We start from the raw sequence: 15,684 nt of genomic DNA, 5'->3' as shown, positions 1-15,684 counted from the left end.
ACAGGGTTGCTGCCAGCCAGTAGCTGAACTATTCTTTGCTATTGCAAAGAAGTTCTTTGTGGACCAAAGTACACAAATGTAATTGACATAAAAACCATGAAGTCAACTATAAAAGCAGAGCCCCCCCCTCTTTTTTAAGGAAGGGGACATGGGTGTGGGAAATCAGGTTTGGGTGGGAGGGCCTCGAGGTGCTGGGCAGGCAGGGGATTGCAGGAGGTCGCCCCAGGACCCGCACAGGAGGAGCCACAACGGGGGAGGAGGAAGGCAAACAAAGCAAACTTCTCTCCGAGCAATTGCCTTTGGGGCTGCACCCCGTCAGGCCCTGAGCATGGTGGAGGCCCAGGAGCCCCCGTGGATTAACGAGTTCCAGGGGCAACTGGGGATTCAACTTTGTCAAAAGCATCCATTCAATCTGGCCAGCGAGTCATCCATTTGGTGAACTCTCCACGGGCAGAGGCCTGGCAGCCTCCCCAGGAGAGCGACAGTGGCTCCTTTCCCGCTGAGGTGGTGGTGCTTCGCTGGTGAGCTGGAAGCCGCCCAGGCTGTGGGGGCCACATGCCTCCCCGCCTCTTCACTGCTGCACCGTCTTTAAGGCAGTTTTTAAAAACTATAAAACCAATACTCAGTAGAAAAAAAAATAAGTATAAAAAATGAAATTAAGGCCGAGGGCAGTGGCTCACACCCGTAATCCCAGGACTTTGGGAGGCCGAGGTGGGCAAATCACCTGAGGTCAGGAGTTCAAGACAAGCCTGGCCAACATGGTGAAAACCCGTTTCTACTAAAAATACAAAGATTAGTGGGGCATGGTGGCGGGTACCTGTAATCCCAGCTACTAGGGAGGCGGAGGGATGAGAATCGCTTGAACCCAGGAGGTGGAGGGTGCAGTGAGCCAAGATTGTGCCATTGCACTCCAGTCTGGGTGACAGAGTGAGACTCATCTAAAAAAAAAATTAAATTAAATTAAATGAAAACATAGTCCATAAGCGTATCTCTAAAGATAACCATCCTCATTGTACTGATGTATCTCTTGTCTCCTGTGCAGGCAGCAGAGCCCAGGCTGTGCTGTGGTAACACACAGCCCCCAGTGACTGGGAATGGCCTTAGTAGAGGCCATTGCTCCACTAGGCCGAGGTCCCATCACTCCCCACTTGATTCACCCTTTCTTTACTATTTTTCATGTCCTGGCTCTTTTTCTCAATTAGGTAATTAATTTTTGTTGAGGCAGGGTCTCGCTCTGTCACCAAAGCTGAGAGCAGTGGTAGAAGCATGACTCACTGCAGCCTCGACCTCCCAGGTCAAGTGGTCTTCCCGCCTACAGGCATGCGCCACCATGCCTGACTAATTTTTTATTTTTTGCAGAGGCGGGGACTCAGTCTGTTGCCCAGGTTGGTCTCAAACTCCTGGATGCAAGTAATCCCAAAAGTGCTAGGATTACACGTGTGAGCCACTGCACCCAGCCTGTCCTGGTTCTTTTTTTTTTTTTTTTTTTTGAGACGGAGTCTCACTCTGCCACCAGGATGGAGTGCAATAGTGTCATCTCGGCTTACTTCAACCTCCACCTCCAGGTTCAAGTGATCCTCCTGCCTCAGCCTCCCAAGTAGCTGGGACTACAGGCACACGCCACCACGCCCAGCTAATTTTTTGTATTTTTGGTAGAGACACGGTTTCACCATGTTGGTCAGGATGGTCTCGATCTCTTGACCTTGTTATCTGACCACCTTGGCCTCCCGAAGTGCTAGGCTTACAGGCATGAGCCACCACACCCGGCCCTGTCCTGGTTCTTAAAGGTAATTGAGGTTGGAAATATCTAGTTTGGTTTTGTTGTTGTTGTTTTGAGATAGGGTCTCACTGTTCTCTAGGCTGGAGTACAGTGTTGTGATTGCAGCTCACTGCAACCTCCCTTCCAGGCTCACGCAATCCTCCCACCTCAGCCTTCCAAGTAGCTGGCACTACAGGCATGTACCACTGGGCTCAGCTAATTTTTTTGTTTTTAATTATTTTATTTATTTATTTTTGAGACAGAATCTCACTCTGTTGCCCAGGCTGGAGTATAATGGTGCGATCTCAGCTCACTGCAATCCCCGCCTCCCAGATTCAAGCATTCTCCTGCCTCAGCCTCCCGAGTAGCGGGATTACAGGCATCTGTCACCAGGCCCAGCTAATTTAAAAAATATTTTTAATAGAGTCTGGGTTTCACCATGTTGGCCAGGCTGGTTTTTGAACTTCTGACCTCACATGATCCACTCCCCTCAGCCTTCCAAAGTGCTAGGATTACAGGCGTGAACCACTGCACCAAGCCAAATCGTTAAATTTTTTGTAAAGATGAGGTCTCACCATATTGCACAGGTTGGTCTCAAACTCCTGCGCTCAAGCAATCCACCCATCTTGACCACCCAAAGTGCTGGGATTATAGGCATGAGCCACCACGCACCCAGCCAGGAAACCTTGAGATTTTTAGCATTAAATAGAATGCTGGCACCTGGAGAGAGTGGCCATCTGCCATCCAGGTGAGACCTCACTAAAAACTAACACTGCTGCTGCCTTGATCTTGGACTTGTAGCCTCCAGAACTGTGCAGAAATAAGTTTCTGTTGTTTAAACAAGCAAACAAAATGTATGACGCTGGATGCTGCTTTAAGTTAGGCAATCTTTACCATGATAACCATGATACTCCATTTTCTATCTTTCTATGGCTTAAAAAAATCATCAGAATGAAACATTGACTTTAATTGAATGCCTCTTCAACTCTAGTTAGTTTTTTCTTATTTTCCCTGTTATATGTCTTTAAAGTATAGGAACCACTGGGCATTCCTGTTTTGCCTGTTTTACATGTATTATTGGTCCTTCGCTTTTAAAAATGTCTAAGAGTGACAGAAAGAAAATGTTTGCCAAGGCCCAGGTTTCAGAGCATTAATTTAGAGTGAAGAATTAGAGAGAGTCTCTGTTGGAGTGACAGCATAGTGATTACAGGGCTCTTTGGATTCAAATAACTGTTCATCTACCCAGTCATTTAGAGTCATCTGTCCTGCCTGCATTTTGTTTTTGTCAAGGGGTGAACTGGGCTACCATACATGTGCTTGGGTCTGGCCAGCTGCAGGTCACTTTCACGTTGCGTTTAGTGAACCTCAAATGCAGTTTGGACCCTGTAGCTTGGATGGTTTCAGAAGCTCAAACAAGCATGTGGGACTGACCCAGTCTTAATGGGTGGGTGATGTCTTCTCTCTGCAGAACTGTCTCAACAAACAGCAGCTCATCTTGGCCATCCGCCAGCTGCAGCAGCTACTGAAGGGCCAGGAGACGCGCTTCGCAGAGGGCATCCGCCACATGAAGAGCCGGCTGGCCGCGCTGCAGAACTCTATGAGCAGGGTGGCCCCAGATGCCCCTCCAGGTGGGTCCCCACGTCAGCACTGAGGGGGTGGCAGGGCAGCACTCAAGCACTCGTCCCTAGATGCTCCCAGTGGGAAGCCCCTGTGCCATGCCTCACCCATCCCCCCTCACCTTCCGTCTTCCATCTGTGGCCCATTTTTAACCCTGGTTGGTGGCAGTGGGGGTGGGGTGAGTGCATTAGAAAGGCGGCTGCCCTCTTTCTTCTCCCTCAGTCTGAATGTCACTGCGTTTTCTCTTAAGCCTTTTCATTCTATCATATCTTCATATTGACCAGACTGTCACAAGGCGCCACTTCTAGATCACACACTGCTTTTCCCTTCCCCATCCACAAGCTGCATCCAGTTTTGGTTTTGTTTTCATTTTTTATTTTAGTTTAATATAGGTTTTTAAAGCTATAACTTTAAACTTTATTAGTTTAATAAAGTTTAATATAGTTTTTTAAAGTTTAATATAGTTTTTTTAAGTTCATAGCAGAGTTGACTGGAAAGCACAGAATTCCCCCACACTTTGAGCATATGCATACATACACACACACACACACACACACACACACCCAGCCCACACCAGTGCAATACACTGGTTCCAGTCCATGAACAGGGTTGGCTTTAGTTCTTCAGGCTTGAAAGTGCATCCTCCAGGGAGTCCCTGTTAGTACCAGGGCAGTTGGGAGAGAAGGGCCACTGAGGACAAGCTCCACTTGTCTGGTGAGGCTACAGCGGGCACCCCAGACTCCCTCCCCTGAGGGCACGACTCTGACAGACATAGGGGCACTTTTTCCTGCTTGTCCTGTAACAGCTTTCACACCGCCAAGGCACCGAGATGGGCGGCTGGTTTTCCTCTGGTCTCTTCTCAGAGTGCTGGGGGGCAGGGGACAGTCATCACGTTCATTCAAAGTCAGGAGTCTGTGGAATATCTGACATCATTTACTCACTGCAGACACATTTATCAAGGGCTGTCTTTGTTGAGTGAGTTGAAGTTTCCTGGGGAAGGCGTTGGATTTCCTACCTTCTCAGAGATGATGGTGGCAAATCCAATTCTCAACAGCACTGAGTCCGTTCCTGTTTTCCTTGGCTCCACAGCTGCAGAAATAACCACCAGCCAAGCCTCACACTTTCCAAGGCACTGTGAGGCCCAAGCCCTCACTGGGACTCCACACACCCAAACTCCACGAGGCAGGCAGGGTGTCATTCCTTCCTGCTCCAGATGGGGAAACTGAGGCCAAGACAAGTGAGTTAGCAGTCAGAGGTCCCTGATCTAGTTATTTTTCTTTTCCTGCTAAAGGCTTGACTCCACAAAACCTTCCTTGTTTTCATGGGGTCAGAGCTGCCCGCAATCCCTGGGAGTTTCAGTGGAGCCCACAGGGCATGTTATACAATTCCCCTGTCCATGTGAGAAGCCCCTGCCCACTAGACAGATGGAAAGGCAGCTATTATTACATTACTCCTCCTCCTTTCCAAGATTCAGGGGCTTTCATCTCTGAAATGTACAATATTTTTTAAAGTGGCAAATTCTCTTTTTAAAAAATTGCCATCATGTATTGTATCTCTAAGTCTGTGGGGGAAACCGTGCTGAGTACTTTATGTGCACAGAGGCTGATCCTTTGACAGCCCTGCAGAGGACAGGCAGCTGTCAGGATTCCTTTTCAGGGTGGCGTGGGGGTTGGGCCTGCACCTGGAGGAAGGCCAGACACTTGCCCAGATCAAATGGCACATAGTGGAAAAATCATCTTATTGCTTTTTTAAAGAGAGACAAGGTCTCACTCTGTCACCCAGGCTGGAGTGCAGTGGCTGATCCTAGTTCACTGTAGCCTCCCAGGCTCAAGCGATCCTCTCATCTCAGCCTCCTAAGTAGCTAGGACTACAGGTGCACACCACCGCACCTGCCTGATTTAAAAAATTTTTGTAAAGATGGGGCCTCACTGTGTTGCCCAAGCTGGTCTTGAACTTGAATTCCCAGGCTCAAGTGATCCTGCAGCCTCAGCTTCCCAAAGTGCTGAGATTACAGGCACGTGCTCCTGTGCCCCGCCTCTTGCTTTTTTTTTTAGGGAATTTGTTGGGAGTCAGGAAGAATAATTTCTAGTTCTGGAGAATTCTTGGTCTTCCTTTCTGGCTTCCATATGAAGTATCTCCCTCCTATTTTCCTGGTCTTTCTTTCCTGGGTGCACCATCACAACCGATCAGCTTCAGGGCTCATCCAGAGCAGCCTCAGTGGATTCATGTCCCCATGTTGCTGAGACTGCTTAACTGTGGATCTTATGTCTTACATGCAAACTTTCCCCCAGAGGCGCAGGGAGTTTCACTGTGGCTCTGCACATGCCACAGGATGTGTTCCTCATGAGCAGAATCAACCAAAGGACGTGTTCTCCTCCTGTCACTGGAGAAGGGCCTTCAGCTCCCATTTGGGATGTGACTACAAATTGATTTTTAATTAATTTGTATCCATTCATCCACTCCATTCACATTTGTTGAGCACCTACTAAGTGCCAGATACTGTTTAATCTATTCAGGTATGGTGTATTTGTGAGTTGCAGGCAGTTTTCCTTGTTGAGGTTTTTAAAGATTTTTCATCCCCAAAGAGACCCTACTGTTTTTCCTCAATGCATTTTAAAACCTTTTAACACAATAAAGTACTAGGTTTTAAAAAGAACTTTAAGTAATTTATTTCAGAGACTGAGGCAGCACCCTGGGATCAGCTGAGTCCTGGGATGTGAGCTCTCATTCACTTCCTTCTCACAAGGTTATTACCACTGGGGCCCAACTTGGCGCTTTACTCAAGGAAGGCGATGCAGCAATGGGCAGATATTCCCCAATCACCAAAGGCCACCAAACACCCTTGGAGAGTCCGGCACCTCCCTCCTTCCAGCTCAGGCTGCCATGGATGCTCCTCGAAGGACCTCAGGTTGCGTCCAGCCCACGTGGGATTTTGGGCAGAGCTACAATGTCCTGCCAGTTGCCCTCCTGGACCGGGAGGCCCCTCATGCTCCTTATTGGCCTCAGGTCCAGGGCAGCCCTGATCGGTGCATCCTCATGCTCATCGGGGATGCTGCGTGACTCTGTCACTTGCTTTGACCTGCACAGCTGAAACAACAGTTCTGTTTTCATCTGTTTAAAATACTAACATGGCAAATGACACTTGGAATTTACCTTAAGGGCATTTTAGAAATGGCTCTGAATTTCCATCTAAACTGAGTCCAAATCCAAGCCATCCCAACTTTGGGCATCCGCTCGTCGCCCATGCATGACGCTCTGTTGCAAAAAGAAGAGGGACAGGCTAGCTTCACCCCATCTCTCTCCAACCATGTCAGCCCTTCAGGAAAACACAGAGCAGCCAGGTTTGGAACCGTGCCTCTCATGTCCAGCTACTACCCTGGCCTGAGCTTCTCTCCCCTTCCTCTTGCTTGGGCACTTCACGATCAAACCACAGCAGGAGTGATGCTCGGAGTCAGGCCGCTTCATGCCTGGGTTCAAACCTCCAGCGGCCACATCTCACACAGAGAACAAATTGCATGGCCTCTTTTTTTCTTTCCAATGCCCCATGTAACTCTGCGCCCTCTTGCTCCTGTTGCCTGTCTGACTCATCTCTAACTGCTTTCCAACTTGTCCCCTCTGCTCCAGCCCTGTTGCCCCCTTGACATTCCTAGACCTGCCAGGCACACCCCCACCTCAGGATGTTTGCACCAGCTGTCCCTCTGCCCTCCCCAGGCATCTGCCTGGCTATGCCTTCACCTTCAACTTGTTCTGGTGAGTCCTGCCCTGACCACAGTATTCAAAATGGTGCGCCCTCTCCGGCATCTCCAGCACTATTCCCTGCTTTCATCTTCTGCATGGACCCCACTCTGCCATGGCTTATGATCTCCCCTGCTAGAAGACGGGCTTCCTGAGGTTTCAGTTTTGCCTGTTTTGTTCATGGATATAGCCCAAGTGCCTAATATAGGTCCTGGCACATCGTAAAGATGCAATAAATAAGGTTTCGTTCATTCATTTGTTCAAGAATGATTTATCAAGCATTCACTCTGTGCCAGGCAGTGGGCTGGTGCTGGGCATACACAGGAACATAGGCCAGATGCATTCTGACAGAGAGGACTGACAACGCATTTGGAAAGAAACAAGTCAACAAGAAAATTCCAATGATTACAAATGCTGAGAAGAGAGCAGAGTGAGCGCCTAGGGTAGAGTGTGCCTGGGGAGGTCTGGGCTAGGTGCGGTGGCTGGGAAACACGTGGGGAGGCGGTGGCATATGAGTGGAAACCTGGGGAGTGAGAAGGAGCCAGTTGTGGAAGCTCTGAGGAAAGAGCATTCCAGGCAGAGAGAAGAGCAAAATCCCAGGCCTGGAGCGGGGCTGAGCCCGGCCTGTTCAGGAGACCTAAAGAAACCCAGTGGACTTGGGTGAGTATGTGGCAGTGACAGGGTGGATCCTTGCAGGCTGGGCCCTTCCGTTCTTCGAGGCCCTGCACACAGCATTAAGTGTCTCTGAGCCCCAGTCTCGTCACCTTTTGCTAGGCAGGCATCGTACCACCCATCCATCCCCAAGAAAGCTTTGAGGACTCAATGAGACACAGCACGCGGATGACCAACACAGTGCACAGCCTGCAGCAGGCATGCAACAGAGGGCGCTACAGATGGGAAGTCCTGTAACTCGGTGATGCCTAAGGGCTGTGGTCCAGGACGAGGAGCTCATAATCCTTCCATCTCTCCTTACAGTTTCCTGCCCGGCTCTGAACGCCCCTGCGGATGGCAGAAAGTTTGGAAGCAAGTACTTAGTGGATCACGAAGTCCATTTTACCTGCAACCCTGGGTTCCGGCTGGTTGGGCCCAGCAGCGTGGTGTGTCTTCCCAATGGCACCTGGACAGGAGAGCAGCCCCACTGTAGAGGTATCGTCCCTCCTTCCCATCCCACTGCGCTGGACCCATCACAGCATAGCAAGGGGTTGCTGCACAGAATGTCATTGCTTGGAACATTTTCTGCTTGGTACTTTAATCATTCCTCAACCACAGAACAGCAGCCAATGTGCCTGATCGCTTACCTCCATGCCAGGTTGGGGCTGGTCTCTATCTTCATGAGCTCACTAAACCTTCACAATAATTTAGTCTCATTTTGCATATGGGGAAATTGAGGCACACAGAGGTTAAAGAACTTGCCCAAGGTTACACAGCTGGGGGCTGGGGGGGCACAGTTAAGATGCTTCACACCTGGACACTCTGACCCCAGAGTCTGTGCTCCTTCACACCACTCTGTTCTGGACACCGGTGACTGGTTCTTATCAGTGTAAGGACAAGAAGCTGCTTTGGGTTGGGGAAAGGGACCACGCTCCTGTGGCTGCTCTGTTCAGGGCCTGCAGTCTGTCTGTGAGGCTGTTGGTATCCTCTGGGGCTGAGGATACCAACAGGTGTCCTTTCCATCTGCACTGGGACTTGGTATCAACAGGCTCCAGAGAGTCCACTGTGTGGGGGAGGCATGAAAAGGCTTCTCTCTGTGCTGGGTTTAAAAACAGCACTTTTTTGATATAGAGGAAAATCAGCCTTGGCACAAATAATCTGTTGGCTTTTCAAAAACCCATGGTAAAAAAATCCTGGCTACCAGTCACCAGTCATTTTCAGAGCAAGGTTCGTGGGACATCTGCTGAGGCAGAATGTCCATGATTCTAGCCAAAGAATTGAAGGAGAAACACAGACATTATGTAAACAAGAAGGTTGCAAAGAGCACAGTAGAGAGGGGACTTTGTTTTCGTTTTTGTTTGAAACGGAGTCTCACTCTGTCATCCAGGCTGGAGTGTAGTAGCGCAATCTTGGCTCACTGCAACCTCTGCCTCCCGGTTTCCAGCAATTCACCTGCCTCAGCCTCCTGAGTAGCTGGGACTACAGGTGCCTGCCACCATGTTTGGCCAACTTTTGCATTTTTAGTAGAAACGAGGTTTCACCGTGTTGGCCAGGCTGGTCTTGAACTCCTGGCCTCAAGTGATCTGCCTGCCTCCGCCTCCCAAAGTGCTGGGGTTACAGATGTGAGCCACCGTGCCTGGCCAAGAGAGGACTTTGGATGCTTAAATTACTTGAAAACATAGAGGGACTCCAGAAAGTATGCCATCCTTAAAGATGAGTATGTATTGCCATGAGAAGCTAAAGGCAACCAGAACCACGTTTACAATTTAGGCCTCTGTTTCCTGTCCCCTTGAAAGAGTGATGATGGTTCAAAGGTTGATGACCAGCTCTCAGACCTATCTGGAAACCAGCCAGCAAGTACAAGTCATGTAACATACAAACAAAACAGGGGAAATGCCAATATCTTGTATTTACCTACTTGACTCTGAAAGATCTCAAGCCAGGTTAAGCACCTCCTGGGTGATAAGCCACGTCAGAGAAGGTGGGTACACACAGATATTTCATTTTTATTGCTTTGGGTATCAGTATTTTAAACTTATAGATTGAGTTACAAACCCTGGTTGGTTTCCTTCTCGGTCTGCTCAGCACTTTCAGGACCCATCTGCATTGCCACGTGCAGTCTGCTTCAGTGTCTCTGATAGCTGCCTCGTCCCCTCTAGGGTGCACCCCCACATCTGATCTGTCCACTCCCTGCATGGACACCTGATTGCAGTCAACTCCTGGCCACCACAAACAATGCTGACAAGGCCTTCTCATTCCCCGATGTTATCTCTGGGCTGTGTATCTGTGGCTGGAGCGGGGCCTACTGGCTTCAGGCTCACTTTGAACTGAGCACTGCCTGCTGCTCTGCAGAAGGGCTGCACCAGCCCACGCGCCCCCCAGCGGTGCTACAGGCAAAACCACATCTTACTTGTGTGTGTGCTGTTTTTTCTTGCTTGCTCAGATATTATCCAAATATTCTGTTCTCGATGGCAACATACATCTACGTTGTGCGTCATGTGATTAAAACAAATAGATGAGTTCATCGGAGAAGATAGCAGAAAGAATGCCTTTTCAGGCAGATAGATACAAAACACTGGAGGCCCAGGAACATCGTCTTAAGAAGTGGCTCAAAGGAACACGTAGTTACTTGACAAAGGTGGAGACCAAAAGCACTGCCCACAGTCCATCTCCATCCTAGCGGCTGGCCAAGGATGCCTTCCTAGAGGATCCTGGGTGTGTCCGTCAGCTTCCTTCTTGACCTTGGGTGCCTTAGGCATGCATTTGCACCTGCCTCGCTGCAGCAGGACCCCTTAATGGAAAAGAAGGTCCTGCCACATCATGACTTATGCTGTGATGTCAAACATTCGGGTGCTCCAGAGTCACCCAGGAAGCTCATAAAAGGCAGATTCTGAAGTCTCAAAAGACCTACCAAGTCCGGGCCTTTATAGATGAGACCTAAAACATCTGCATTTTTAATATGTTCCCTAAGTAATACTGCTGTTAACTAAATTTTGAGAAGCACCACTCGATTCATTCTTGCTATTGCCAGAAGCAAAAAATATATTGAAAACTTTGAAGTGCTAATGCATTTTGGGCCCAAACCAGTCAGAATGACTGCCAGCCACAGGCAGGACAGTAGACTGTGCATGTGTCATCTCTGTCCAGGGAAGACGCCTGTTATGCTCACTGCTACTTGCTCTGATATTTTAGGAAGGTCAAGCCTACTCTTACAAAGATCAGAGCCCCCAACCCTGCTGGGCAGACTTCCCTTTCTTGAGATGCAGAGGGCAGACTTTGCCTGGAGGACTACGGTGCAGAGCAGACGGTCCCACCTGCCAGGCAACCAGCAAGTTTACTGACCTTTCTTGTGGTCCAATGTGGTATCCTCCTGAGTCTTGCCCTTGGAATTAACGGCTCATTCCAGATGCACCTTGTGTTCTTTGTCTCTCCTCTCCCCGCAGCCTTCTTCCTAGCCCTTTTTCCTTTTTGCTGATCTCCACACCAAAGGGCTGCATGGTGTAGCGCCCCTGGGGATGTCTACGTGGGCTGCATATGCCATCTAAAACTTGGGAAGGACTGACTCGGGGAACAAGGTGATGGCCAGTCCTGATGAGATCTTAGATGGAGATTTTTCTTCTCTTTAAACATAGATGGGGCCTGGGTATTGACCCCATGGTGGTGATTGAACAAAAACACTCATGCGTTATAACTAAGCTGCTCCAGCAGCTGCTGGCCATGGCCCCTCCTAAGTGTGGAGACTGTGCCTGCGTTGACACTTCTGTTCACAGCAGGAATTGATGTGATTCATGGATGTTGTCTCCAGCAAGAGCCTCAAAGCGGTGCCAGCCAAACCTGTCAGGAGAGAGAAATAGTGTTCCTGACTGCTATTTGATAACCGATTGTGACAGCATCAAGGGTGTGGACGGGACACAGGCTGGAACTCAACAATCTAGAGACCTACTCTAGAAACTTACCAACAACCACTGAGCACACCCACTGCATGTTCCAAACCACCAGCCATGTGGTCGCCATATGTTCTGACCACAGCGGGGACATAATCTTCTTAATTACAGAGAAGTCATTTCAAGACCCAAAATATCAGTGCCAGCGACAAATTTGGCAGTACTGCCATAATTGTCCCGCACTCCAGCCCCAGTCAGCTGCTTGGAAAGAGGGTGATGAACCCAACTTGGCAGGGAAGGAAATTACACATAATTACTCCATTAAAAAAAAAGCAGGCAGGGCAGGCGCAGTGGCTCACGCCTGTAATCCCAGCACTTCAGGAGGCTGAGGTGGGCAGATCACTTGAGGTCAGGAGTTCAAGACCAGACTGGCCAACATGGAGAAACCCGCCACTACTAAAAATACAAAAATTAGCCAGGTGTGGTGGCAGGGGCCTCTAATCCCAGCTACCCAGAAGGTTGAGGCAGGGAGAATGGCTTGAACCTGGGAGGTGGAAGTTGCAGTGAGCAGAGATCACGCCACTGCACTCCAGCCTGGGTGACACAGCGAGACTCTGTCTCAGGAGCAAAAAAAAAAACAGCAGGCAGAGGTGGGGTCCAGAATGCGAGTGAAAAGCAGCCACTTGGCTTTCTCCATTTCTCCATTATCTTCCTTTTTTACCCCTCCTTCTTTCTCTGAAGGCCATGTTTTTAAGATGTAAAAGCTTTCTGAATTAGGAAGCATAGCTGAAGCTCTTGTGCCTTTGACAATGTGGGTAACCAAAGAAACGAATTTGAGAGATATAAATACCGTTGTCACTTATCATCATGCTGGTGAAAAGGAATCTTTTGTCAGCAGTCCCCACCCTTTATTTTTAACCTTCATTCTTTTATTAAGCCAATTTTTACTGAGCACCAGCCATACACAAAGCCTTGTGCCAGATGCTAGGGACTCAAGCCCAAATCTCACAGACATGGCCCCAGCCTCTGTGGCACACAGGCTAAGCAGGGAGGCAAAGCAAAGCAGGCAACCACACATCAAGGGAAGCAAGCTGACGTTTGTGGTGAGGGCCACACAGAACCTAACAAGGGACAGTAAACAGCATGGGGCATGGAGCAGTTGAGGGCTTCTGAGCAGAGGACAATGTCACTGAGATGAAAGGAGGAACGGGATCTAGACAGGCAAAGAGCAGGTAATTGGGCAGCCTAGGGCAGACACTGTTTTAAGAAAAGGAAGGAGGGGCTGGGCGTGATGGCTCACACTTGTAATCCCAGCACTTTGGGAGGCCAAGGCGGCTGGATTACTTGAGGCCAGGAGTTCAAGACCAGCCTGGCCAACATGGTGAAACCCTATCTCTACTAAAAATGCAAAAAGTTAGCCGGGCATGATGGCGGGTGACTGTAATCCCAGCTACTCAGGAGGCTGAAGCAGGAGAATAGCTTGAACCTGGGAGGCGGAGGTTGCAGTGAGCTGAAATCGGGCCATTGCACCCCAGCCTGGGTGACAAGAGACAAGAGCAAAGCACTGTCTCTAAAACAAAAAAAAAAAAGAAAGTAAGAAAGAAAAGAAAAGGAAGGAGAAGGTGATTGGACCACTTGAGGTCAGGAGTTCGAGACCAGCCTGGCCAACTTGGCAAAACCTCATCTCTACTAAAAGTACGAAAATTAACCAGGCATGGTAGCACGTGCCTATAATCCCTGTTACTCAGGAGGCTGAGGCTGGAGAATTACTTGAACCCCAGAGGTGGAGGTTGCAGTGAGTCGAGATTATGTCACTGCACTCCAGCCTGGGTGACAGAGTGAGACCCTGTCTTGAAAGAAAAAAAAAAGAAAAAAGAAAAGGAAGGAACATCAACAAAGACTCCAAGGAAGCGAAGAATTTGCACATTTGAGGAAATGAAAAACAAAATTATAGAACCTTGTTGCTGGAGATTATATGAACTGAGAGTGAGCCAGGCAAGGTGGAGAGACACACATGCCAGTTATTGGAGTCATGGGCCCTGCGGGTGGTGGAATTTTTGTTCTAAGCACAATAAACAGGGTTAAGACAAGTGTCGCTGCTGCATAGAGAATGCATTGGAGACGGCAAGAATGGAAGCTTGGAAAACACATAGGTGGCTATTGCAGAAGTCCAGGGGAGAGACTGTGGCACCGGAGATTCTAAGTCTTTTTAGAGACAGAACTGATGGAATTTGCTGCATCCCATGTGGGCTGTGAGCCAGGAGGAGAAATCAAGGCTCCAGACTCAGGCTTAGATGATGGCATGCAGGGTGTCATTTACAGAGATAAAGAAGACTGAGCAATGGGTGTGGTTTGTTTTTAAGCAGCTCGTGTGTGGGTCATTGATCAGAATTCCATTTTGGACATATTAAGTCAAAATGGCTGTGCGATACCCTAGTGGAGATCCATTCATTCCACCCCAGATGGGTAGACATCATCTGGAGCCCAAGGCAGCAGAAGGGTTGGAGATACCCGCTTGGGAGTTATTGGCATAAGATAGTACTGAAATCCACGGGCAGTGGTAGGAGGACCCGCAAGGAGAGGGTGGAGACAGAAACATGGCTCAGGCAGAGACCTGCAGGGCATTGAGAAGTCAAATGGAGAAGGAGGAGAGCAAAAGGAGACAGGAAGGGCTCGGAGAGGCAGACCTCAGGGAGGCTGTGGAAAGCAGGGCCAGCAGCGCTGGATAGAGTGTTTGGAAGGGCATTTTGCAGCCAGAAGAGGGCAGAGCTTTAGTCCATCTCACCTTCCATATCATGAGGCCTTTCCCCAGAGACCTTTAAAAAAAAAGATTTGAGTAGAAAGAGCTGTCTTTTAAAATATATAGTAGCCACTCAATAAATAGTTACTGAGTAATTAACTGACTGGCTGATTTACCAAATGATTAAATGAATGAAAAAAGATGAATTTCCTTCTAGTATGTTATCTAAGCACATACATGCAAGTTGCACATATCCAGTATCATCTGTGTAGATATTAACATGAGCAATTCTCCACTACCTCTTCTTTCTAAACATAACTCTTCACGATTAGGAAGCACTTCTTTGAAAGGGCTATTCTAGGCTTTATTGAATGATCCCTCTATTGTTTCAAGGTTTTCATAATTACGAATACTGCCAAGTTAAGCATCTTAAAACATTTTCTCACCATGGAAAGTTTCAAACACACAAAACTACAGAGAATAGTAGAATGACCTTGTGTACCTAAAATCCAGTGAGTAACACAGCAAGTTCCTTAATATCATCAATATCTAATTAGAGTAAAAATTCCCCCAATTGTCTCATATTTTTTAAACACTTTGTTTGAATCAGGGTCCAAATCAGTCCCATAACTTAGAATTGGTTGATACCATCTCTTCTGCCTCGGCGAGTGTCACTGCCATCCTCATCCTGATGTCTGTGTAGTTATAACAATTCCCTGAGTATTACCACTTTCAAAAAGTGTGCAGCTTTTTTTACTGAATGTTAGTTTCATTGGATATAAAACACCTATCTCACGTTTTTCTTTTCTTGAGTATTTTAAATATGTCACTCTGTGTCTTCTGTTTTAAACTGATGCTATTGTGCTATTATATTGGTCTTTTTGCCTGAAAGCCCCCAAAATATATTGTTTCTTTAAAATTGAGCCATTTGGTTAGGATCTGTCTCAGTGCCTGCCTTTCTGGGTCAGTTTTCTCAGGTATGGAGTTCACCTTTTCTTTTTCTTTTTCTTTTCTTTTTTTTTTTTTGACAGAGTTGCACTCTGTCACCTATACCCAGGCTGGAGTGCAGTGGCACAGTCTCAGCTCACTGCAATCTCTTCCTCCTGGATTCAAGCAATTCTCCTGTCTCAGCCTCCTGTGTAGCTGGGATTACAGGTGCCCATCACCATGCCCGGCTAATTTTTTGTATTTTTAGTAGAGATGGAGTTTCTCCATGTTGGCCAATCTGGTCTTGAACTCCTGACCTCAGGTGATCCATCTGCCTTGACCTCCCAAAGTGCTGGGATTACAGGCATGAG

The 15,684-nt window shown here is 48.2% G+C and overlaps 1 protein-coding gene across 2 annotated transcripts in view; it reads left to right on the top strand.

The window, feature by feature from the left end:
- FBLN7 (fibulin 7) overlaps positions 1-15,684 on the top strand; it is a 49,343-nt gene that overhangs the window by 17,634 nt on the left and 16,025 nt on the right. For both annotated transcript variants that reach the window (XM_064371625.1, XM_012476713.2), the window contains exons 3-4: positions 3,228-3,387; positions 8,087-8,257. In XM_064371625.1, coding sequence (XP_064227695.1) covers positions 3,228-3,387; positions 8,087-8,257 — 331 coding nt within the window. The remainder of the gene's footprint in view (positions 1-3,227; positions 3,388-8,086; positions 8,258-15,684) is intronic.

The sequence above is a fragment of the Aotus nancymaae genome, unplaced genomic scaffold (assembly GCF_030222135.1).
Source record: "Aotus nancymaae isolate 86718 unplaced genomic scaffold, 86718_ANA_hifiasm-v0.15.2.pri h1tg000155l, whole genome shotgun sequence".
Classification (NCBI taxonomy): domain Eukaryota; kingdom Metazoa; phylum Chordata; class Mammalia; order Primates; family Aotidae; genus Aotus; species Aotus nancymaae.
This window is presented reverse-complemented; position numbering and strand designations above follow the sequence as displayed.